Raw genomic sequence first — 25152 nt, 5'->3', positions numbered from 1 at the left:
TCATTGGTCATCGCACACACTTTTTTCAAAAACCTAAAAGGCATCTCTACACATGGACATTACCAGATGGTCAATATCAACATCAGATTCATTATATACTTTACAGAAAAGGTTGGAGAAGCTCTATACAATCAGTTAAAAGGACACTAGAGATGACTACAGCTCAGATCATGATCTTTTCAATGCAAAAGTCAGACTTAAATTGAAGAAAGTTGGTTTTTGAAGAGGTATAGGAACTAGAGACCACATTGCCTGGAGAAAGCAAGGGTGTTCCAGAAAAAAACAAAAACAAAAACAACTCCTACTGCTTCATTGGCTGCATGGATCACAACAAAATGTGATAAGTTCTCAATGAGATGGGAGTAACCAATCAGCTTACTTGTCTCCTGAGAAATCTGTATGCAGGTCAAGAACTGATCGTGGAACAATTGATTGGTTTAATATTAGGAAAGGAGAATCTAAGACAATTCCAAAGAACTAATGATGAATAGTATCTACCTCCAGAGAAAGAACTGATATTGATTGAATACAGACTGAAGCTTTCTATTTCTTACTTTCTTTCAAATTTTTCTTTTATTCTAGTCTTCTCATACAAAAATGAATAATTTAAAATGTCTTTTATAATTGCACATGTATAACCTATATCTGATTGTTTACCATCTCAGGGAGAGAGTGAGGAGGTAGGGAGGAGGGGTAGGATTTGGAACTCAAAACTTTAAATAAAAATATTTAAAATTTTTAAAAGATTGGAAAAGAAATAAAACAAAACTATATTGTCACATCAAACAAAATTCCAGGTTGGATGAATCCAAAGTTGGAATTAAAATTGTCAGGAGAAATATTAACAATTTCAGATATAAAGACAATATCATTCTGATAGTAGGAAGTAAAGAAGCCTCTTGAAGACTGTGAAAGAGGAGAGTGTAAAAGCTGGCTTGAAGCTTAACATTAAATAAAACTAAGATTTTGGCAACGGGTCCCATCATTTCCTGGCAAATAGAAGGGGAGGAAATGGAAGCTGTGTCAGATTTTATATTCTTCAGCTCAAAGATCTCTGTGGTGGTGGTGACTGCAGCCATGAAATTAAAAGACACTTCCTCCTTGAAAAGAAAGCTATGAGGGGCATCTAGGTGGCACTGCAGTGGATAAAGCACCGGCCCTGGAGTCAGGAGAACCTGAGTTCAAATCCAGCCTCAGACACTTGACACTTACTAGCTGTGTGACCCTGGGCAAGTCACTTAACCCCAATTGCCTCAACAAAAAAAAAAAAAGAAAGAAAGAAAAAAGAAAAAGAAAGCTATGACAAATCTGGTCTACATACTAAAAAGCAGACATGTTACCTTGCCAACAAAAAGATCCATTTAGTCAAAGCTATGGTTTTTCCAGCAGTTACGCATGGCTGTGAGAGTTGTACTGTAAGGAAAGCCAAGTGGCACAGAATCAATGCTTTTGAATTAGGTACCGAAGAAGACTTTTGTGAGTCCCTTGTACAGTAAGGAGATCAAATCAATCAGTACTTAAAGAAATTAATTCACACTATTCACTGAAAGGTCAAATGGTGGAGCTGAAACTTAAAACTTTGGCCACATGATGAGAAGATGGGACTCATTAGGAAAGACCCTGATGTTGGGAAAGATTGAAGGCAAAAGGAAAAGGGGATGGCAACAGGTGAGGTAGTTAGTGTCATAGAAGCAATGAACATGAGCTTGGGCAGACTTCAGGAGACAGTGGAGGATAGAAGGGCCTGATGTACCCTGGGGTCATGAAGAGTCAGACATTACTGAACAAGTGAACAACAACAAAAATGATTCTAAGAGGTAGAGATAAGGAGGCAGGGAATTTTAAGCATGGAGGATAGCCAGTGCAAAGGCCTAGAGCAGGGAAGTGTGAGACTGGACCACAGTGTGCATGAAGAGGATTAATGTGTAATTAGCCTGCTAAGAATATTACTCTCCAGGGCCCTCTGCCAAGAAAGCATGAAGTGACCTTTCTGAGGTTTCTAAGGGCAAACTGGTGTCCTGGAAGTTGCCTCACAATTCATGGACCACCTTTAAGTCATGTCAATCAGTGGACTTGAATGCTACCAGACAATTAGCTTGGAGCTGTGTGTGGGGACTGCCCTTCTTCCTGTTCCATAGGGAGCTTCTGGTGGAATTGACTGAGACTCTCTCTTGGAAGTGTGACCTGCTAGGTGAAGGCGGTTTCTCTCTCTCTCTCTCTCTCTCTCTCTCTCTCTCTCTCTCTCTCTCTCTCTCTCTCTCTCTCTCTTTCTCTCTCTCTCTCTCACTCGCTTGCATAGATCTAAGCTAGGTTTTTCTATTCTTTCAGAGACATGTGCTGTCTCTTTACCAACTTCTAATAGACTTTAATAAATGTTTAATGCCTAAACTGTTGCTGAAGCTCCTAATTTATAAGTGATTCCTAGCTAGTTCCACCCCCCCCCCCCACTCACTGGGTGGGGGGGGGCAGGTAAGGTGATTTACTTTTACCACCATCACACTGGAAAGGTAGATTAGGGAAAGGTTGTGAAAAGTCTTAGTACCAAACAGGAATGCTAATCCTTCCCTTCTTCCCTTGCCTTGCCTTCCCCTACCTTCCCTTCTTGCCTTGCCTTTTCCTCCCTTCCCTTCTTCCCTTCCTTTCCTTTCTTCCCTTGACTTGCTTCCCCATCCTTTTCCTTTCCTTTTTTGAAACTGAGTCTCCTCATATTGCTCAGCTTTAGCCCTACTGCAGCCCAGAATTCCCAGGCTTGAGAGATTCATGTGTCTCAGCCTTCCTTAGTAGAAGAGATTACAGGTGGGTACCATAACACCCAGCTCAGAATAAAATTATTACATGCATAAAATAAAATATACAGGATTATAAAGGAAAACAATTATATTGAAATAGTTATGCATACACATTCAATTGGGTATATCTTACCCTGCAGGAAAGTAGGAGGGGGAGGGGTTAAGGGGGGATGATAGAAGGGAAGGCAGATTGGAGGAAGGGGCAGTCAGAAGCAAAACACTTTTGAGAAGGGACAGGGTGGAACAGGACAGAAAATAGAGTAAATGTCATGGAGATGGGGAATAGGATGGAGGAAAAAACAGCAATAGTAACTGAAAAAATGTGAAGCAAGTTTGCTGACAGGCCTCATTTCTTAAACACATTGAGAACTGAGTCAAATTTGTTAAGATAAGAGCCATTCCCCCACTAATAGATGATCAAAAGATATGAAGTATTCAGATGAAATAATCAAAGCTAACTATAACCATATTTAAAAAAATACTCGAACTCATTATTGATTGGAGAAAGATACAGGTCAAAACAATTCTGGGGTACTACTACCTCATACCTATTAGATTGGATAATAGGACAGCATAAGAAAATGACAAATGTAGGGGTATATGGGGAAAATGAGACATTAATGTACTCTTGGTGAAGTTGTAAACTGATTCAAACATTCTATAGAACAATTTGGAACTATGACCACAAGGCTATAAAACCAGGGATACTCTTTGATCTAGTAATACCACTACTAGGTTGGTATCAAAAAGAGATTAAAAAAACCCAAAAGGTTGAATTTGAAATTGGTGAGATGCCCATCATTTGAGGAATGGCTGAACAAATTGTGGGATGAGATTATGATGGAACACTATTGTGCTATAATAAATGATGAGCTGGATGCTATTAGAAAAACCTGGAAAGATTTACATGAGCAGATGCAAAGTGAAATGTACTGCATACAAAGTAAGAGCAATATTATAAGATGATCTGCCGTGAATGACTTGGCTATTATCAGCAATGCAATGATCCAAGACAACTCTGAAGGACTTATGAAAATTACAATCCATCTCCAGAGAAAGAACTGATGGTATTTGAATACTGATTGAAGCATAATTAAAAAAAAAAGAAATAGTTATTGAAGTGCATAAAAATTTATGGACCCCAGGTTAAGACCCCCTGATTTAGAAACTGTTTAGTCATCCTGAGAATACTCAAGCTTTCACTATATATTGAGAGTGGAGGGGGGCAGCTAGGTGGCACAGTGGATAGAGCACCAGCCCTGGGGTCAGGAGGACCTGAGTTCAAATCTGGCCTCACACACTTACTAGCTGTGTGACCCTGGTCAAGTCACTTAACCCCAATTGCCTCACCAAAGAGAGGGAGAGAGAGTGAGTAGAGGGGACAAGAGACAGAAATTATATCTGAAAATGGCAGGAAAATGGAAGTGTTTGATCTGCCTTGAGCAGTTGATTTGGATAAATCTTCTCTCTCTCATGTTATAGTTATTCACAGCTATTCTATTTGTAATAGCAAAAAAAAGGAAATAACTTACATGTCCAGCAATTGAAAATGACTATATACTATAGTATATTAATGTAATGTAAGATTATGAATCTGTTAAAATATGAAGCATATAGAGAAATATAGGAAGACCCATATATGTTATAGCTGAGAAATTAGATACTTGAGAGTGTGAGTAGCTGGTTCAGCCAATGTCCTTTGGTTACTGAGAAGCAATACCAGTTTTCAAACTGGGCCTCAGAGTAGGTCACTTGGCAGCTCTCCTGACTATGTGGGTTCTTTAGTAGACTTCATTGTCGGTCCTGAGGATGTGCCAGAGCCATTGCTCACAGGGAAGATAGAAAGGTGAAGTAAGAGAGAGGCAACCTATAAAGGGACTTGGCTATCTGTCCTAAAGGCTTTCTGGGTAACTGCTCCCTCTAGAAGAATACTTTATGATGACTTGGCTGCTGTTGCTCCTCCTGACAGGGTGCCTCTTTAGCCTGGGAGTTGGGCTGTGGGTGATCTTTGAGCATTTCCTTAGAACAGATGTCCCTGCTGCCATTGGCCACACAGTCAAGTTCCGTATCTTCCATTGTCTCCTTCTACTATTGTTAACTTGGGTGAGTTTACCAATTTGACTATTATGTCCTTCTAAGGGGTTGGAGAAAGTGGGTTGGATGGGAGGGGGTACTAGGGAAGCCTAATGGCCCTTATTCCTCGGGTGATCTTGGGATACACACACATACATAATGCACATCTATGTATGTATACATACACATACTCCAAGTCAGTGGAGAGGTTCTTCCCAGAGGAGATTGATTACTATTCCTGGTCTACACTACAGTGTTCTATCCGTTGTCATTGAGATGTCTTTTATGCTCTGATGAACTGGGGCTTTAGGCATTTAGTGATACTGTTTTCACAAAGTAGATGCTTAGTCATAGCCAGGAACAATCAAATAAAATGACCTAGGTCTTGTCCTTAAGGAGTTCATTGTCTAAATTGGAGGTTCCTAACCCTTTTGTTTTGTTTGTTTTTGTTTTTGGGGGGCAATGAGGGTTAAGTGACTTGCCCAGGGTCATGCAGCTAGAACGTGTAAAGTGTCTGAGGTTAGATTTGAACTCAGATCCTCCTGAATCCAGGGCCAATGCTTTATTTACTGTGGTACCTACCTGCCTCCCCCTAACCCTTTTAAAAAATATGAACCACTAAGGATCATGGATCTGGACCTTGAAGAGATCTTTGAGGTAATTTACCCATCTGTCTTTTTTTTTTGGGGGGGGGTGAGGCAATTGGGGTTAAGCGACTTGCCCAGGGTCACACAGCTAGTAAGTGTCAAGTGTCTGAGGCCAGATTTGAACTCAGGTCCTTCTGAATCCAGGCCCAGTGCTCTATCCACTGTGCCACCTAGCTGCCCCCTTACCCATTTGTCTTACAGATGGCTAGGGAAGCAACATGTCTTGCCCAAGATCACCCAGGTAGTGAGTATCAGAGTCATGATTCAAAGCCAATTTCCCTGGCTGCGCACTCAGAGTGTTTCCCACTGGACCATCCCCAGCTTCTTCCTGTTTAACATTAAAAACTTCTGGGGGCAGCTAGGTGGTGCAGTAGATAGAGCACCGGCCCTGGAGTCAGGAGTACCTGAGTTCAAATCTGGCCTCAGATACTTGACACTTACTAGCTGTGTGACCCTGGGCAAGTCACTTAACCCCAATTGCCTCACTAAAAAAAAAAAAATTGAAAAAAAAAAACCTTCTGAGGACTTTCTAATGACAGAATCAGCTGACTGAGGAAACTCATGATGACAGAAAGCTATTACAAATTCAATCCTGTTTTTAAATGAGTTTGTGCTTTATTAACCATCACCTGCATCTACATACTTTTGATAATCTCATTTCTATGGCACTGGGACACCTTATGCATTTGGTCTACGGTAGGGATGTTTGCCTATTTATTATACTGATATTTTGTGGGAGAGAAATAAACTTCAAGATGAGAATGCTTGGTGTCTATACGTATGATCAAATGAGGTCATGTTTGCAAAACACTTTGCAGATCAGAAAATTACTATGGATGTGCCAGATTTTTTTTTTCTTGAGAGGCAATATGGTGAAATAGAAAAAGGGTCAGCTAGACCTATAGTACAGTGGACAATAGCGATGGACTTGGGGACAGCAAGACCTGAATTTGAATAGGCAAAACACTTCAATTTTCTGGGCCTTGGTTTCCTTATTTGTAAAATGAAAGGGGTTAGGGGGCGGCTAGGTGGTACAGTGGATAAAGCACTGGCCCTGGATTCAGGAGTACCTGAGTTCAAATCTGGTCTCAGACATTTGACACTTACTAGCTGTGTGACCCTGGGCAAGTCACTTAACCCCCATTGCCTCGCCAAAAAAAAGAAAAAAAAAAGAAAGGGGTTGGACTTGGCCAATCACCACCTAGGTGTCATCCATCTTTGACTCCCTGCTCACTCTGTCTCACTCATATATATCTAGTCTCTTGCCAAATCCTTTTGTAACATCTTCCCTCTTCTCTCCTCTGAACACTGCCACCAGCCCGATGCTGGCCATCTGGACTATTACAATAGCCTGGACTAATGAAATAACCTGCATTGTTGCATCTGGACTATTGTAATAGCCTTTGGGTGTGCCTGCCATCCTCAAGTCATTCATCACTACAATCCATCCTCTATTCTATTCGGCTGTCAAAGTGATTTTCCTAAAGGGTGAGTCTGATCATTCCACTTCCCCACCCAGTAAACTCTAGCAGCCCCTTATCACTTCCAGAAAAAATATAAAATCCTGTTTGGCATTTCTTTAACCACTTGTCTTCCTCTTAATTTTCTAGTCCTCTTAAACATCCCCGCTCTCATTGTGTTCTGTGATTTGATGATTTGGGGCTTCTTGCTGTTCACTGCACTAGACACCCCATCTCCAGGCTCCTGGTATTTTCAGAGACTGTCCCCCCATGCCTTGAATGCTCTCCCTCCTCAATGCTGTACCCTGGCTTTCCTGGTTTCCTTCAAATCCCAGCTAAAATCCCAGACAATCAGTCATCAATTGTCATATATTTCATTGTTGGGGTTTTTTTTAAGTTTTATTGGTAGTTTTTGTTTTCATGTTTACAAAAATGTACAGATTTCCCCCAGTCCATGAGAAAGTAAAACACTTAAGTCAATCAATGAGCATTTATTAAGCACAGGTTCCCAGCACTGTGCTGAGCTCTGGGAATACAAATATTAGCTGTGTGCACTGCAGTAACTCTGTGGTCTCCTTCCCCCATCCCCTGCTCTTCTCCCCTGTTAGGAACTAGTGATCTAAATGAAAAGGGAAGAAGAGGGGCAGCTAGGTGTCGCGGTGGATAGAGCACCGGCCCTGGATTCAGGAGGACCCGAGTTTAAATCCAGCCTCAGACACTTAACACTTACTAGCTAGCTGTGTGACTGTGGGCAAGTCACTTAACCCCACTTGCCCCACCAAAAAAAAAAAAAAAAAAAGGGAAGAAGAACAAAAGTCCAGAAACAACCTTCTTCAGGAAACTTCCTCTGTGTGACTGACTCTCTGCCTCTGATTTCATCTATTTCATTTTATGTTTGCTCTCTCAGCACTCAGGTATAGCAGTAAGTGGGGGAATCATGGGCACAGCTCAGTGTGCTGATTTCCGTTAAGTTCAGGAGCCACTGCTAGGATCTCTGGGATCCCTTCCCCCTCTAAGAGGTTATGGTTTCATTCTTGTATTTCTATCCATTCTGCCTCTCTACCTAGATGATAAACTTTTCTCACCTAGCCAGGTAGTGGCCAGAACCATGGTCAATTTCTCTAGCCAAAAATGGTAACACATTTGTCCTGTCCATTGAAACAAGAAGGGCATAAGTTGCTTCCATTTACCATAAAATAAACTTGTTTATTTATCCTTGCCCAGTATCTCCCAGACAAACCTACCATAAACCAGTGGATTAAACCCTTAAAGACCTAAATCTGCCTTTTTGTAACATCTACCATGCCACTTTGGAGGTCAAGTAGAACAAGTGCAATCCTTTTTACTTACTTCTTTCTGTATATCTTGAACTGGATACTCCAGAACTAGAAATCATAGTGAATAAAGTGCTGGACTTGGAGTCAAGAAACCCTGAGGTTGTGTGATCTTGGGCAAGTCACTAAACTTCTCTATGCCTCAGTTCCCTCATTTACAAAATAGGGATATTGATAACACATAACTCCCAGGGTTTCTTTAAAGACCAAATGAGGGGCAGCTAGGTGGCACTGGCCCTGGGGTCAGGAGTACCTGAGTACCTGAGTTCAAATCCGGCCTCAGACACTTAACACTTACTAGCTGTGTGACCCTGGGCAAGTCACTTAACTCCAATTGCCTCACTAAAAAAAGAAAAAAAAAAGACCAAATGAGAGAATACTTTTAAAGTGCTTTGCAAAACTTAAAGTGCTCTCTAAATAAATAAATATGATGATGAACACAAGCATCTCAAACTCAACATGTCCAAAACAGAACTCATTATCTTTCTCAGTAAAACCAGCTGCCCCTCATCTGAAATTGCCAATTTCAAGTCAAGGAGACTGCCACTGTCCTAGTTACTCAGGCTCAAAACCTCGGTGTTCTCCTCAGACTCTCTCTATCCAGTTGCTAAATCATTTTGTTTCCATTTCCACATCTCTTGTGTGTCCTTTTCTCTTCCCTTACACAGCCACAATCCTAGTTAAGGCCTTTATTACCTCTCCCCATTTTCATTCATCCTCCACTCAGATGCTAATGCAATCTTCCTAACTACAGGTTTGACCACGTTTTCCCCACCCCCTTCTCAAGAAACTCCAGTAGTTCCCTATTACCTTTAAGGTGAAAGGTAAAGTCCTCTGGCATTGGGCCCCTTCTTGCCATTCCAATCTACTTCCCTACAGGCCTACCTTTCACTCTCCTTGCCTCTGTCAGCCTCCTTCAAGACTTGGATCAGATCCCTCCCTAGCATAGTGCTTGACACACAGTAAACACTTAATAAATGCTTATTTAACTACTGGCTTCCCCCATCACAGCCTTTCAACTACTTGAAGATGGCAATAATGTAATCCTAGAGTCTTCTCTTTTCTTGAATAAATAGCTCTAATTCTTCAACAGACTTTCCTATTGCCCAGGACACAGACCCTTCCCACCTGATCACCCTCCTCTGGATAATCATTTGCTTGTCAAGGTCTTTACTAAAATGTAATAGTAATAATAATAATAATACTTTTTAATGATTGTTATGATATGGTGGGAAATGGGGTATGGGTTGTTAGGGATTGGGGTTCTTAGGAATTCCTCTTTAAAGAATTACACCCTCTTGCACACAAAATGTAGTTAGAATAAGGTGATAGTTTATTTAGGAGCAAGGGAAGGGAAGGGTGGGGGGAGGGAAACCATGAAAGAAATCCTTGGACTTTTCATGGGGAGATTTGGCATAAAGCACATAGCTCAGAGGTACCAAATCTCCTCGAACAGGAGACTGGAAGGTACTTTTATAGAGGACTGATGGGGGTGGACCATCTGCCCGTGAAAAGTTCCTTTAGTGAGAGAGGACCATCCCCTATTGGTGGTAGCTGGGGGAATTGGGTGAGGGGTGGCGACAGATCCCTCTTCAGAACGCTAAGGCTGCAGCCACACCCAAATTTATCTCCCCAGGGTAAGGGAGACCAGAATGAAGGGAAGGAATCCCAAGATAGCTCAGTCTGATTTGGTTCAGCTTATCTCTCTTATCTGTCCTCTGGTTTAGTTTCTCAAGGAGAAGTTTCCTTGATGTGCCCCAGAGAACTTCTGGGGTGCTCTGCACCCCATGACAGTTAGCTTTCACATAGCACTTTGAGGATTGCAGAACATTATGTCTGTCACAAAATCCTTGTGAGGTAGGTGCAATTGTTGTCATTTCTATTTTTTACCAATGGGAAGGGGACTGTGTTAAGCACTTTGCAAATAACTCACTTAATCTTCACAACAACCCTAATGAGGTAGGTACTGTTATCCCCATTTTATAGTTGAGGAAACCGAGACAGACAAAGGATAGGTGACTTGTCTAGGGTCACACAGTCAGTAAGTGTCTAAGTCCAGATTTGAACTCAGGTCTTCCTGACTCCAGGCCTTAATCCCTTAAAGCTCCAAGAGAACACATGATTTATTCAGGTTCACAAGGCTGTAAGGAACTTAGGTAGGAGTTCCCAGAAGGGAACAGTTCAGGGGAAAGTACAGTTAATCCCTTCCCACACTGTGGGTCCTATGCCCTTCTGAACACAGCCATGCTTGCATTAGGAACTTGGTTGCTCTTGTGCTACATGGGCTACAGCCTCCCTCCCTATCCAGCAGCTCTGCTAAAGGATGGAGCCAGCCAGCCAGCATGCATTGAATTCCATACCTATTTGGTGCCAGAAAAAGCCATCTAACAATCCCCAAGAGGACTTGGGCTGCTTTTGGAGGTAATGAGTTTCCCTTCTTTGGAGGTCTTCAGGTCCTTGCTGCCTTAATCTTGTAGGAAGGAGTCTAACTCAGGCATCATTTGGACTAGTTGCCCCCCTTAGTAACCTTTCCGATCCTGAGCTTCTCTGAACACAGTATCTTAGATGTGGTCTGAGCAGCACAGAGTATAGAGGTAGTGGCATTCTGGTAAGAGTGTTGGCCTTGGGGAAGACCTGGATTTCAATCCTTAACTCACTATGTTATCCTGGTAAGTCACTTAAACTCCCTGGGCCTCAGTTTCCTTAACTGTAAAATGAGGGGGCTGATTTCAATGACCTGTAAGGCCCCTTCTAACTCTCCAGCTATGAAGATCTATGATCTTAAATCAGATGATCAAAAGACTCCCATTTTCCTTGTTTGGACACTATGCTTCTCCAAATGTGGCCTTTTTACCAAAAGGAGGTGAGCATTTTTGTTTGCTGGGAAACACACTAGACTCCCACTGAACTTGGTGCATGTTCAAACTGTGATATTGTTTTCACACAGCTACCGCTATCCTGCTTATGTCCCAAGGTAAGATCTCAACTGTTCAATGGTTGGCCTATTCCAGTGGGGAATATGTGGGAGTATGGAGAGATGAAGGGGCAAAGGGGTGAGGGCTTTGTAATAGATCATAAACAAAATCCTAGGAGAAGCCTTTAGGCAAATGTGCAAGGCTTCATCACACCCTGTTGGATATGGAGTAGAGAGGATTCCAACTCAGGTGTGACTGGGTCTAGTTGACCTCTCAGGTCCCTTCCAACATGGACATTCTGTGAATACAGTCAATCAAGAAACATTTATTAAGTACCTACTATGTGCCAAGCACTGTGCTAAGTGCTGAGGACACAAATATGAAAGACTGTCCCTGCCCTCAAGGAGATTACAATCTAAGGGGGAAAGATAACATATGAAAAAGTTTAAAAGGTGGGAAGTAAGGTGGAAGGTACCTGATTGGGTGGGGGGCATGATGGACAAGTCCAAAGGGGTACAGTTGGGTGGGAAATAAAGCCAGTCTGTGAAGCCTTTCCTAAACACCTGGGGGATTAAAAAAAAAATTGTCAAGTATTTAAAGGGCTGACATTTGGAAAAAGGATTGGGTATGGGCTGATTGGTTCCAGAGGGTAGAACAAGGAAAGCAGAAATTACAGATACTTCAGTGTGATGTAAAGAAAAACCTCTTCATAATCACTGTCTGGCTTGATAGTGGGTTCTCCCTCTCTTCAAGGGGAGACTGGGTGAGCCCTTGTTAAATATGAAAAGGGGATTTGGAGCTGGGTAGAAGTTTGACTCTACCAATTCTGAAATTCTGTAAAAGACTGAGCTCTCTTTTAATCCTAGAGGCAGCTCTGTGGTATAATAGATAATGAACTGGACCTAGAGTCAGGAAGATCTGAGTTCAAATCCTGCCTAGACATATTGTGACTTTGGCCATATAAATCTCTTACTGTCTTAGTTTCCTTATGTGTAAAACAGGGATAATCATAGCACCTAACTCTTAGGGTTATTGTCAGGATAAAGTGAGATAATGTTTGCAAACCTTAAAGCACTAAATAAAGGCTTGCTATTATTAAACTTTGTGTCTGTGCATGGGAAAAGGAAGAGTCACCAGAGAAGGGAGGAGACTAGTGGTAGAATGAAACATGCTCTTCAGGAGCATCTAATCTAGTTAGGGAATTTCCAGGGAAGACCTGGGCAAAGATTCTGTGTCCTGCTCTGATCTCAGTGAATTGGTAGATTGGGGTGGGGGGGGGGGAGTGTCATTCCTCCTCTTCTCCTATCACTGTCCCTACCCCTTCCAATTAAAACAGAAGAATCTTGGAAGGTCCTTTGGAAAGTCCCTGTGTGGTCTTAATCACAATAAAATTAAAACCATCTCTAAATCTCCATAAACTCTTTGTGACAAGGACTCTACACTGAAACTCACCTCAGGCAGTGTAGAATTGCAGGAAGTAGATGTAGAGTCAGAAGCCCTGGGTTCAAATCTTTACTTGGGCAATGACTCCCTGTGTAACCTTTGACAAATCACTTAATCCCTGGGTAAATGAGAGATTTGGACTGGATCACCTCCAAACTCCTTTCTACCTCCAGTTCTATCATTCTATATGCCTTGGAAATTGCAAGATAGAATAGATTAGATAAAGATGTGCCCTTCCTCAAAATTCCCCAAACTGAGCTCTATTCAAGGGCCTGTTTTTGTCTTTCTTTTTTATCTCCAGTGTTTAGCAGTGTCTGATACATAGTAAATGCTTAATAGATGTTTGTAGTCTGATTGACTGAAAGAACAGTCTCAAAATGGTTTCATCTCTCCTAAAACCTCCTGTGGCTCATCTTTTCATCTCACCTGAAAACCTTGCCCCATATTTCACTGAAAAAAAAATGAGATCATTCACTGAGAGTTCTCACATCTTTTGAGAAGTGTTTGCTCATATACTGCATTTTGTTGTTGTTGTTGTTAATATTCTTTGAACATTTATCTATTGGGGAATGACATGTATGTGTATGTGTATATGTAAACATGTGTATATTTATTTCTTGCATACCAAGCCCTTATCAGAGAAATTTGATATCAAGGTTTTTTTCTCATTCAACCCTTTCCTTTCTTACCTTAGATGCATTTATGTTGTCTGTGCAGAAGCTTTTTAGTTTCATATGATCAAGTTATCTATTTCATCTTTTTTTAATTGCCTCTTCCTCTTAATTAGTTAAGAATATATTTTCTACCCATATTTTCTTCTAATTAAAAAAAATAATATGTTCTTTAATATTAAAGTCACATACTCATTTAGAATGTATTGTGGAGTGTGTTGTAAGGTGTTGGTTTGAGCCTAATTTCCTCCAGCCTGATTTCCAGTTTTCCTAGTGTTTATCAAGCAGGGGATTTTTCCCTAGGTAATTCATGTTCCCCACTTTATCAAACACTGGGTTACTGAGTTCTATTGTTTTTGAATCTACTTTGTCTAGTCTGCTCCATTGATCTATCTATTCTTTAACCAATACCATAAGGTTTTGATGACTGTTGCTTTATAGCATAGTCTGATATCTGGAAGTACTATTTCCCCTTTGTCCTTCTTTTTGTGGTTTTCCTTTATGTTTTAGATTTTTTTGTTTTAACAAATAAATTTTGTTATTATTATATCAAGTTCTGTAAAGTAGTCCCTTATTATTTCAGTTGTTTAAAAGTATAAATTAATTTTGGTAGTCATTTTTGTATTGGCACGGCCTAGCCATGAACACTGAATATTCCTCCAACTATTTAAGTAGTTATTTATTTTTTAAGGAGTTCTTTGTAATTAAATCTGTACAAGTCTTTTATGTGCTTTTGAAGGTTGATTTCCAGATATTCTGTGTTTTTTGTAGTTATTTATTTATTTATTTTTTTGGTGGGGCAATGGGGGTTAAGTGACTTGCTCAGGGTCACACAGCTAGTAAGTGTCAAGTGTCTGAGGCCGGATTTGAACTCAGGTACTCCTGAATCCAGGGCCGGTGCTTTATCCACTGCGCCACCTAGCTGCCCCCTGTAGTTATTTTGAATGGAGTTTCCCTTTCTGTTATTTCTTCTTGTGTTTTGTTGTTACTATCATATAGAAATGCTATTGATTTTTTTTACTGACTCAAAAGTAAGTTTAAAAAAGTAACAATAAACATTTTTATTTAAAGTTTTGGGTTCCTATAGAGAGGAAAACAATTTGTGTCCAAACAAGACATAGAGAATATTATACAATGCAAGATGGATGACTTTGATTACATTAAATTAAAAAGGTTTTGTACAAAGAGAAGCAATGCAGCCAAAATTAGAAGGGAGGAAGAAAGCTGGGAAACAATTTTTACAGCCAATATTTCTGATAAAGGCCTCATTTCTAAAATATATAGAGAACTAAATCAAATTTATAAGAATGTAAGTCATTACCCAGTTGAGAAATGGTCAAAGGATATGAACAGGCAGTTTTCTGATGACGAAATCAGAGCTATCTATTGCCATATGAAAAAAATGCTCTAAATCACTATTTTTTCTTTTTTTTTAATTAATAAAGTATTTTATTTTTTTCCGTTACATGTAAAGATAGTTCTCAACTTTTGTTTATACAGGCTTTACAATTTCAGATTTTCCTCCCTCCCTCCCCTCCCCCCTCCCCTAGACAGCAGGTAATCTGATATAGGTTATATATATATCTGATATAGGTTATATATATATATATACACATAATAACATTAAACATATTTCTGCATTAGTCATGTTATAAGAGAAAAAATCAGAGCAATGATGAAAAACCTCAAAATAGAAAAAAACAACAGCATCAAAAACAAAAGAAATAGTATGGTTCATTCAGCATCTATACTCCGCAGTTCTTTTTTTTTTTTTTCCTGGATTTGGAGATCCTCTTCTATCATGAGTTCCCTGGAACTCTTCTGTACCATTGCATTGGTGAGAAGAATATAGTCCATCACAGTAGATCAACACTCAATGTTGATGATACTGTGTACAATGTTCTTCTGGTTCTGCTCATCTCACTCATCATCAGCTCATGCAAGACTCTCCAGGTTTCTCTGAACTCCTCCTGCTCATCATTTCTTACAGCACAATAGTATTCCATTGTATTCATATACCACAACTTGTCCAGCCATTCCCCAATTGATGGGCACCCCCTCAACTTCCAATTCCTTGCCACCACATAAAGAGCAGCTATAAATATTTTTGCACATGTGGGTCCCTTTCCCCCTTCCATGATCTCTTTGGGAAAAAGACCCAAAAGTGGTATTGCTGGGTCAAAGGGTATGCACAGCTTTATCACCCTTTGGGCATAATTCCAAATTGCTCTCCAGAATGGTTGGATAAGTTCACAGCTCCACCAACAATATCTAAATCACTATTAATTAGAGAAATCCAAATTAAAACAACTCTGAGGTACCACCTCATACCTATCATATTGGTTAATATTACAAAAAAGGAAAATAATAAATGTTCTGGAAAAATAGGAATACTAATGCATTGTTGGTGGAGCTGTGAACTGATGCAATCATTCTGGAGAGCAATTTGGAACTATGCCCAAAGGACTATGGAACTGTTTATAACTTTTGACCCAGTGGTACCACTGCTAGATCTGTATCCTAAAGAGACCATAGAGAAGGGGAAAGGAAACACATGTACAAAAATATTGATAGCAGTTCTCTTGTGGTGGCAAAGAATGAGAAATAGAGGGAATGCCCATCAACTGGGGAATGGCTAAACAAGTTGTGGTATATGAATGTAATGGAATACAATTGTGCTGTAAGAAATGATGAGCAGGAGGAGTTCAGAGAAACCCGGAAGGACTTACATGAACTGATGCTGACTAAGAGGAGCAGAACCAGGAGAACATTGTACACAGTGACAGCAACATTGTGTGATGAACAATGGTGAAAGACTTGGCTCTTCTCAGCAGTGCAATGATCCAAAACAATTTCAAAGAACTCATGATAGAAAATTTTCTCGGGGCAGCTAGGTGGCACAGTGGATAGAGCACTGGCCCTGGATTCAGGAGGACCTGAGTTCAAATCCAGCCTCAGATACTTTACACTTACGAGCTGTATGACGCTGGGCTAGTCACTTAACCCCAATTGCCTCACCAAAAAAAAAAAAGAAAGAAAGAAAGAAAAAAAGAAAGAAAAAAGAAAAGAAAAGAAAAAGAAAAAAAGGAAAATGTTCAACATCCAGAAAAAAGAACTGTGGATTATGAATGCAGATTGAACTATACTGTTTCTACTTTTGGACCACTTTTTTTCCTTCTTTTGTGCTCTGATTCTTCTTTCACAATATCACTAATGCAGAAATATGTTTAATGTGATTGTGCATATATAAACTATATCAGATTGCTTTCCATCTTGGGGAGGAGGGAGGGAAGGGAGGAAAGAGAGGGTGGGAAAAAAATTTGGAACTAAAAATCCTATGAAAACAAATGTTGAAAACTATCCTTACATGTAACTGGAAAATAAAACTTGAATAAAAGAAAAAATGAAAGAAAGTGAAAAATAGCATGCTTTAGTCTGTGTTCAATCAATATCAATTTTTTCTTTGAAGGGGGATAGTATACTTTCTCATTAGTCTTTTGGGATTGTCTTGGATCATTGTATTGCTGAGAATAGTTAAGTCATTTAAAGGTCTTCATTGAACAATATTGGTGTCACCTTGCACAATGTTCTCCTGGTTCTGCTCAATCCACTACATGTCAGTTCATATAAATCTTTCTAGGCCTTTCTGAAATCGTCTTGTTTGCCATTTCTTATAACACAATAATATTCCATTACAATTATACACCACAGCTCGTTCAGCCATTCCCCAATTGATGGGCATTCCTTTGATTTCCAATTCTTAACAACCACAAAAAAGCTTCTATATCCTTGTACACATAGGTCTTTTTCTCTTTTTTGGGATGTGTTTGGGATATAAACCTAGCAGCGGTACTGCTGGATCAAAGGGTATGCACAGTTTTATAGTCCTTTGGGCATCATTCCTAATTGCTCTCCAGAATGGTTGGATCCATTCACAACTCCACTAACAGTGGATTAATGCTTTTGATTTTTGAAGATTTATTTTGTTACCTGTAACTTTGCTGAAGCTATTAATTGTCTCAATCAGTATCTTTGTGGGTTTTCCAAGTAAATAATAACATCATTAACAAACAGGTATAGTTCTGTCTCCTTTTTATCTATATTCCTTGAATTCTTTTCTCTTGACATCGCTATTGATAATATTTCCAAGATTATATCAAATAATAGTGTGGTGAGTGGCATCCTTCTTTCACTCCTATATTCTAGTATATCACCACAGCATTTTATTCTTGTTTTGGATTTCAGATAGATGCTTTTTCTGATTTTTTTGGGGGGTGAGGCAATTGGGGTTAAGTGACTTGCCCAGGGTCACAGAGCTAGTAAGTGTTAAGTGTCTGAGGCCGTATTTGAACTCAGGTCCTCCTGACTCCAGGGCTGGTGCTCATCCACTGCACCACCTAGCTGCCCCTCTGATATATTTTTTAAAAGTCCCTCTATGCCTATATGTTGTAGCATTTTTTAGCATAAAAGAGTGGTTTACTCTGTCAAAGGCTTCTTCTGCATCCATCGAAATAATCATATTTTTCAATTTTGAGTTTTGGTTTTGCAAATGATTAATTATGCTGATTATTTTCCTAATGTTGAACCATACTTGCATTCCTAGCATCAATTCTACTTGATCATATTTAATAATTTCTCAAATTGTAGTCTGATAGGGTTTTGTTTAAATTTTTTGAGTCAATGTTCATTAATAATATTGACCTATAGTTTTCCCCCCTGTGTTTTGTCTTTACCTAGTTTAGGGATTAGGAATATATTGTCACATAAAAAGATTTTATTAGGATGCTGTCTTTCTCAGTTTTTGAGAAAGTGGAGGTACTAACTTTTCTTTAAAAGTTTGATAGAATTCTCCTGTGAATCCATCAGGACCAGTTTTTTTTTCCTTTGGTAGTTCTTTTATAACTAGATCTATTTCCTTTTCTGATATTAGGTAATTTATTTGATCTTCTGATAGTTTGTCTATTTTATATTTTTGAAGGTATTCCACTATTTTTTGGTGTTTTCTCAGTTTTGTTACCATATAATTGTGAATAATATGTTCTGATTTTTCTTTTTATTTTGGTTTTTATGTGATTTAATCATGCTCCCCTCCCTACTCCTCGAGGTGGTAAGCAGATATAGGTTATACATGTGCAATTATGTGAAACATTACCACATCAGTTATTTTGTACAAGAAAACTTGAATAAAAGAAAAAATTAAAGAAAATGAAAAATAGCATGCCTCAGTCTGTGTTCCATCAGTATCAGTTCTTTCTCTGGAGGTGGATAGTATGCTTTGTCATTAGTCCTTTGGGATTGTCTTGGATCATTGTATTGCTGAGAATGGTTCATTAATTCTTAGTTCTTCATCAAACAATATTGCTGTCTCTGTGCACAGCATTCTCTCAGTTCTGCTCACTTTACTATACATCAGTGCATACAAGTCTTTCCAGACCTTTCTGAAGTCATCCTGCTTGTCATTTCTTATAACATAATAATATTCCATCACTATCATATACCATGGCTTGTTTAACCAATTCCCAATTGATGGTAATTCCTTTGATTTCCAATTATTAGCCACCACAAAAAGAGCTGCTATAAATATTTTTTGGGGTTGGACTTTATGTTAGAGTTGTGTTCTGCTCAACTCTGGAGTTTGGGTTGGGATATGTCTTGCCTGATCTTCTAACTTTTATGTCCTGCTGCATTCACAGCTAGGACTAGGGGCTTGTAAGTTTTTGGTGCTGCAAAAGTGGTGTGATCTGGGAAAATTTCTAGTCATTGCTCTCCTAATCTGTGCTTTGCTCCTTATACAGGTAGGGCTCCTGCTTTCTTGTGACCACCCATTGGTAATGGAAAAACCACAGCTTTGCTGGCAAGGTGGTGTCTCTGCTTTTTAGTACATTGGTAGCTCTTTTTTTGGTGGTTAAGAATTAAAATCAAAGGAATACCCATCATTTGGGAAATGGCTAAACCAGCTGTGGTATATGATTGTGATGGAATGTTATTGTGCTATACTATAAGAAATGACAAGCAGGATGATTTCAGAAAGACCTGGAAAGACTTATATGAACTGATATATAATGAAGTGAGCAGAACCAAGAGAACATTGTGCACAGTGACAGTGATATTGTTTGATGAAGAACTGTGAATGACTTAACTATTCTTAGCAATACAATGATCCAAGCAGTTCCAAAGGACTAATGATGAAGCATACTATCCACCTCCAAAGAATGAACTAATATTGATTGAACACAGACTGAAGCATGCTATTTTTCACTTTCTTCCTTTCATTTTTTCTTTTGAGATTTCTTATACAAAATGACGAATATGGTAATGTTTTACATAATTAATTGCACATGTATAATCTATATCTGATTGCTTAACACCTTGGGGAGGGGCAGAGGAGGGAAGGAGGGATAGAATTTGGAACTCAAAACTTTAAATAAAAATGTTTATTAAAAATTGTAGACAATATAAAATACTTGGGAGTCTACCTGCCAAGACAAACCCAGGAACTATATGGACACAATTATAAAAAAAAATTGTTGGTGGTGTATGTTGTTTTTTTAAATCATAAAAGTATTTTATTATTTTCCAGTTACATGTAAAGATAGTTTTTAACAATTGTTTCATAAATTCTTTAGTTCCAAATTTTTCTCTCCCTCCTTCCCTCCTCTCCCCCATCCCCAAGATAGAAAGCAATTTGATATAGGTTATATATTACAATCACATTAAACATATTTCTGCATTAGTCATGTTGTGAAAGAAGAATCAGAACACAAAGTAAAAACCTCAAAAAAGAAAAAAAAATCTAAAAAGTAGAAACAGTATGGTTCAATCTGCATTCAGAATCCACAGTGTTTTTTTCTTTCATGATTTTCCATCATGAGTTCTTTGGAATTGTCTTGGATCATTGCACTGCTAAGAAGAGCCAAATCTATCACAGTTTATTATCACACAATGTTGTTGTTACTGAATTACAAAACATTTTTCACACAAATGAAGTCAGATCTAAATAACTGGAAAAATATTAATTGTTCGTGAGTAGGCTGAGCCAATATAATAAAAATGACAATTCTACCTAAATTTATCGACTTATTCAGTGCCATACCAATCAAACTACCAAGAATTATTTTATAGAGCTAGAAAAAATAACAAAATTCATCTGGAAGAACAAAAGGTCAAGAACATCAAGGGAAACAATGAAAAAATGTGCCGGAAGATAGCCTTACCATACCAGATCTCAAACTGTATTATAAATCAGTAATCATCAAAACAGTCTTGTACTGGCTAAGAAATAGAGTGGTGATTCAGTAGACTAGATTAAGTACAAAATAAACAATAATAAATTACCATAGTAATCTAGTGTTGGATAAACTAAAAGACCTAACCTTTTGGAACAGAAACTCATAATTTGCCAAAACCTGTTGGGAAAACTGGAAAACAGTATGCCATAAATTAGGTATAGATGAAGATCGCATACCGTACCAAGATAAGGCCAAAATGGGTACACAATTTAGACATAGAGGTTGATGCCCTAAGTAAATTAGGAGAGCATGGAATAGTTTACCCATTAGATCTATGGAGAAAGAAAGAATTTATGACCAAACAGACAGAGGGCATTACAGAATATAAAATGGATAATTTGGGTTATATTAAGTTAAAAAGTTTTTGTACAAACAAAAGAAATGCTACCCAAATTAGAAGGAAAGCAGAAAGCTGGGAAAATTTTTTTACAGCAAGTATTTCTGACACAGGCCTCATTTCTCAAATATATAGAGAACTGGGTCAAATTTATAAGAATACAAGTCATTTCCCAGTTGATAACTGGTCAAATGATATGAACAGGCAGTTTTCAGACAAAGTCATCAAAGCTATCTATAGTTATATGAAAAATGGTCGAAATCACTATTCATTAGAGGAAATGCAAATTAAAACAACTATGATGTACCACCTTACACCTGTCAGATTAGCTAATATACCAGAAAAGGAAAATGATAAATGTTGGAGAAGATGTGGGAAAATAGGAACAGCAATACAGTTGTTGGAGTTGTGAACTGATTCAACCATTCTGGGGAGCAATTTGGAACTATGCTCAAAGGGCTATTAAACTGTGCATACCCTTTGATCTAGCAATACTAGGTGTATATCCTAAAGAGAATTTTTTTCTAAAGAGATTTTTTAAAAGAGAAAGGAACCTATTATTTATAGCAGCTCTTTTTGTGGTGATTAAAAATTAGAAATTGAGGGAATGCTTATCAATTGGGGACTAGCTGAACAAGTTGTGATATATGATTGTAATGGAATATTATTGTGCTGTAAGAAATAAAAAAACAGGATGATTTTTAAAAAACCTGATAAGACTTACACAAACTATTAGAATGAAGTGAGCAGAACCAGGAAAACATTGTACACTATAACAGCAATATTATATGATGAATAACTGTGAATGACTTAGTTCTTCTCAGCAAAACAATGATCCAAGACAATCTCAAAGGATCATAATGAAAAATGCTATCTGCCTCCAGATAAAGAATTGATGGCATCTGATTACAAACGAAAGTTTTTTTCCTTCCTTCCTTCCTTCCTTCCTTCCTTCCTTCCTTCCTTCCTTCCTTCCTTCCTTCCTTCCTTCCTTCCTTCCCTTCTCTCTAATGCTCTACCTTCCTTCCTTTCCTTCCTTCCCTCCCTCCCTCTCTCATTTTCCTTCACCAACAATCTTTCTTCACTCACAGAAGCATTCATCCAGTGGAATCCATTTTTATCTCCAAAGTAAGGCCTCATCAATTTCCTAGTAAGCTCTTCTCTTTCTGAGACTACTGAGTTCACTTTGCCATCATTTCTAGCCCTTGATTTGACCCTGGCACATCAACAATTTTCTTTATATTCCCTGACTCCCCTGTACCCTCTCATATTGTAATGTAGTTTCACCAAAAAAGCATTGTTTCACCTATAGGCAGAGTGTTATCAGGTTTTGTCCATAAGGCCCCTTGTTCAACTCTTTACTGTTACCTCTACTGGATTTCCACCTTCACCCTTGTCTCTTTGTGTACATTTAGAAAGAAGTCTTTTACTGATCTCTCTGTTGTCATTCTGTTGCTGTTGCTTTGCTGTCTTTGCCTGCTATATTTATTCACCTCTACTTCATTTTTGTTGTTTGGAGGTGTCTGAGAAATAATCTCTTTACTTCTGCTTTTCTTTCTAAAATTGTTTCAAACTCTTCTTTATTATTAAATGTTCATCTTTTGTCCTGTATGGTTAAGTTCAGATTTGTAGGGTAGGTCACCCTGGGCTTCATCATGAACTCTATTGCTCTTTATAATACATTACTCCATTCTCTCCCATATTTTCTAGTGGGCATATAATAGTCTTGCGTTCAAGACTATTAAAATGTTCTTTCCTTTGTATTTAAAGGTCTTTTCCCTTAATGACTTGGAGAAGTTGTTTTTGAATTTAATTATTATATTTAACCACTATTTATCTTGGAGTTTGCATCTTTGGGTTGTTATTGTTGTTGTTGTTGCTATTGTTGCTGCTGCTTCTGAGATCTGAAGAATTTCATTTTCTATATTCAAAAGTTCTGAGCAGTTCCTTTCTATTATTTCCTTCTTTATGGTATTATTATTTTTTTTGTCTTTTCATGGTCTTCTGGGAGATACATGATTCTTGGTTTGTCTCTATAGTCCTGTCTTTAAGATGAATTTATTTTATTTGCACAGTAAGCATATTTTATTTTAATGTTATTATTTTTTGCTTCTCTTCTTTTAGGCTGTCATTCATTTTTGTGGATTTGCATTCTCACTCTGTTGTTCTCTCTTCTGTTTTTTCAGTGAAAGCCTGCCATTACAGATTCTAGTTTTTCTATTCTGTTTGTTATTTTTTGCTGTGTAGTTCCTTAATTCTGTTGTTGTAATTATCATTCCCCATTTAAACCATTCAGGAACAGCATACAGTAGTTTCATGTTCTCCTCAAATCCTACAGTCCTCTATCACATCAAGTAGTTAGATAATTTTCTCTGGTTTTGAAATATTTATTCATAGATGGCATGCTCCATACTAGTCCCCATGTCCTGTGTCTCTTGATCTGTTTGTTTCCCTGTGCTGATATAGGCTAGAAAAATGAGCCACTGTGACTTTCCTGCATTTTTTCATCAGGGTTCAGTCTGATGCATTTTCTAGCTCTATTTGGAGGAACCTTTCTTTTGGGGTGAGAGCTCCTCATTGCACACCTTCTTGCTACTTTGCCATCTTGACTCTTGTCTTAATTGCCAAATATAATTGCCTTTTTCTCAATCCTCATCCTTTTTGGCCCCAGTTGCCTTTTATACCATTGATCACTCTTCCCTCTAGGTTTTCACAATACTGCTCTCTCTTGGTTCTCCATCTTCTTTCTGCCTGATTCTTCTGTTTCCTTTGTTGGACCTTCATCCAGGTTGTTTCTGTCTCTTAAGGCTCTCACCTTGGTCCTTATCTCTTCTTCTTCATCCTTTTACTTGGTGATCCCATTGATTGAGCTACCATCTCCATGCAGAGAATTTCCAGATTTACTTGTTCAGCCTTAACCTATCTACTGACCTTCAGTCTTGTATCTCCAATTACCTACTGAACATCTTGAACTTGATATCACACGGATATCTTAAGTTTAACATGGCAAAAACTAAACTCATCATCTTTAACCTTAAACTCTTACCTCCTCCAGGAACAAATACAAATTTCTAAGTTTGGCATTCAAAGTCCTTCATAGCCTAGCCCTTCTGTTTTTCCAATCTTCTTACATCTTACTCCCTTCCTACTCTTCAATCCAGTGACGCTGGCCTCCTTACTGTTTCTGTAACAAGATAATCCATTCCTCAGCTCCCAACATTTTCTCTGACTGCCCCACAAGCCTGAAATGCTTTCCGTCTTCAATTCCATCTCGTGGTTTTCCTGGCTTTCTTTAAATCCCAGCTAAAATTCCATCTTCTACAAGAAACCTTTCTAAATCCCTCTTAATTCTGTTGCTAGGCTGGAATTCAGAACTTAGTGAGTTTTTCTTTCATGCATCTTGGAAGTACAGCAACTTGTTCAGATCCTAGCATGCCTAATTGAGAAGATCATGAGACTGGTGGCTTGAGTCTAGCTCCACCTGGTGGACAAAGCCTCCCACACTGCAGAGACCTGTCTACATGTGTATTGAATGGAGTAGGTAGGGCTCTTTGGTGTGATCTGGGACCTGAGTGTTTCTTGAAGCTAATAGCAGCTGCAGAAAGCTTTCCCTCACTTTTCTATGTAGGAGTAACACTCACGCAAAAGTGGCAAAAAGGCTTTTCACAACATGTGAGGTTTTTTTTTTTTTTTTTTAGTACAAAGATTTTATTGCTTATAAAAATAAGTTATTTAACAATGTAGATTTCTGGTACCATGTGTGAAGTTCTCATTAAAATGACAATAGCTCCTGAAAATGACTTATGAGACTGATCCAGAAGGATGAGCTCACCACTAACAAACAGAAGAACATGCTGCATCCCTTTTTTTTTTTTAAAGTATTTTATTATTTTCCAGTTACATGTAAGGCCAGTTTTCAACATTTGTTTTCATAGGATTTTTAGTTCCAAATTTTTTCTCCACCCTCCCTTCCTTCCCTCCTCCCCAAAGTAGAAAGTAATCTGATATAGTTTATATATGTACAATCACATTAAACACATTTCTGCATTAGTCATACTGTGTGTGAAAGAAGAATCAGAGTACAAGGGAAAAATCTCAAAAAAGAAGGAAAAAACAATGGCTCAAAAATAGAAACATTATGGTTCAGTCTGCATTCATAGTCTACAGTTCTTTTTACTGGATGTTGAGAACATT

General features: G+C 38.5%; 1 protein-coding gene across 1 annotated transcript in view; it reads left to right on the top strand.

The window, feature by feature from the left end:
• Nucleotides 1-4727: 4727 nt before the first annotated feature.
• AADACL4 (arylacetamide deacetylase like 4) overlaps nucleotides 4728-25152 on the top strand; it is a 32301-nt gene continuing 11876 nt past the window's right edge. Inside the window, 1 exon segment of the mRNA XM_043998849.1 lies at nucleotides 4728-4892. Coding sequence (XP_043854784.1) covers nucleotides 4728-4892 — 165 coding nt within the window.

This window comes from Dromiciops gliroides, chromosome 3 (genome assembly GCF_019393635.1).
Source record: "Dromiciops gliroides isolate mDroGli1 chromosome 3, mDroGli1.pri, whole genome shotgun sequence".
NCBI classification, from domain to species: domain Eukaryota; kingdom Metazoa; phylum Chordata; class Mammalia; order Microbiotheria; family Microbiotheriidae; genus Dromiciops; species Dromiciops gliroides.
The sequence above is the reverse complement of the archived record's forward strand: the minus strand, read 5'-3'. Positions and strand labels throughout refer to the sequence as shown.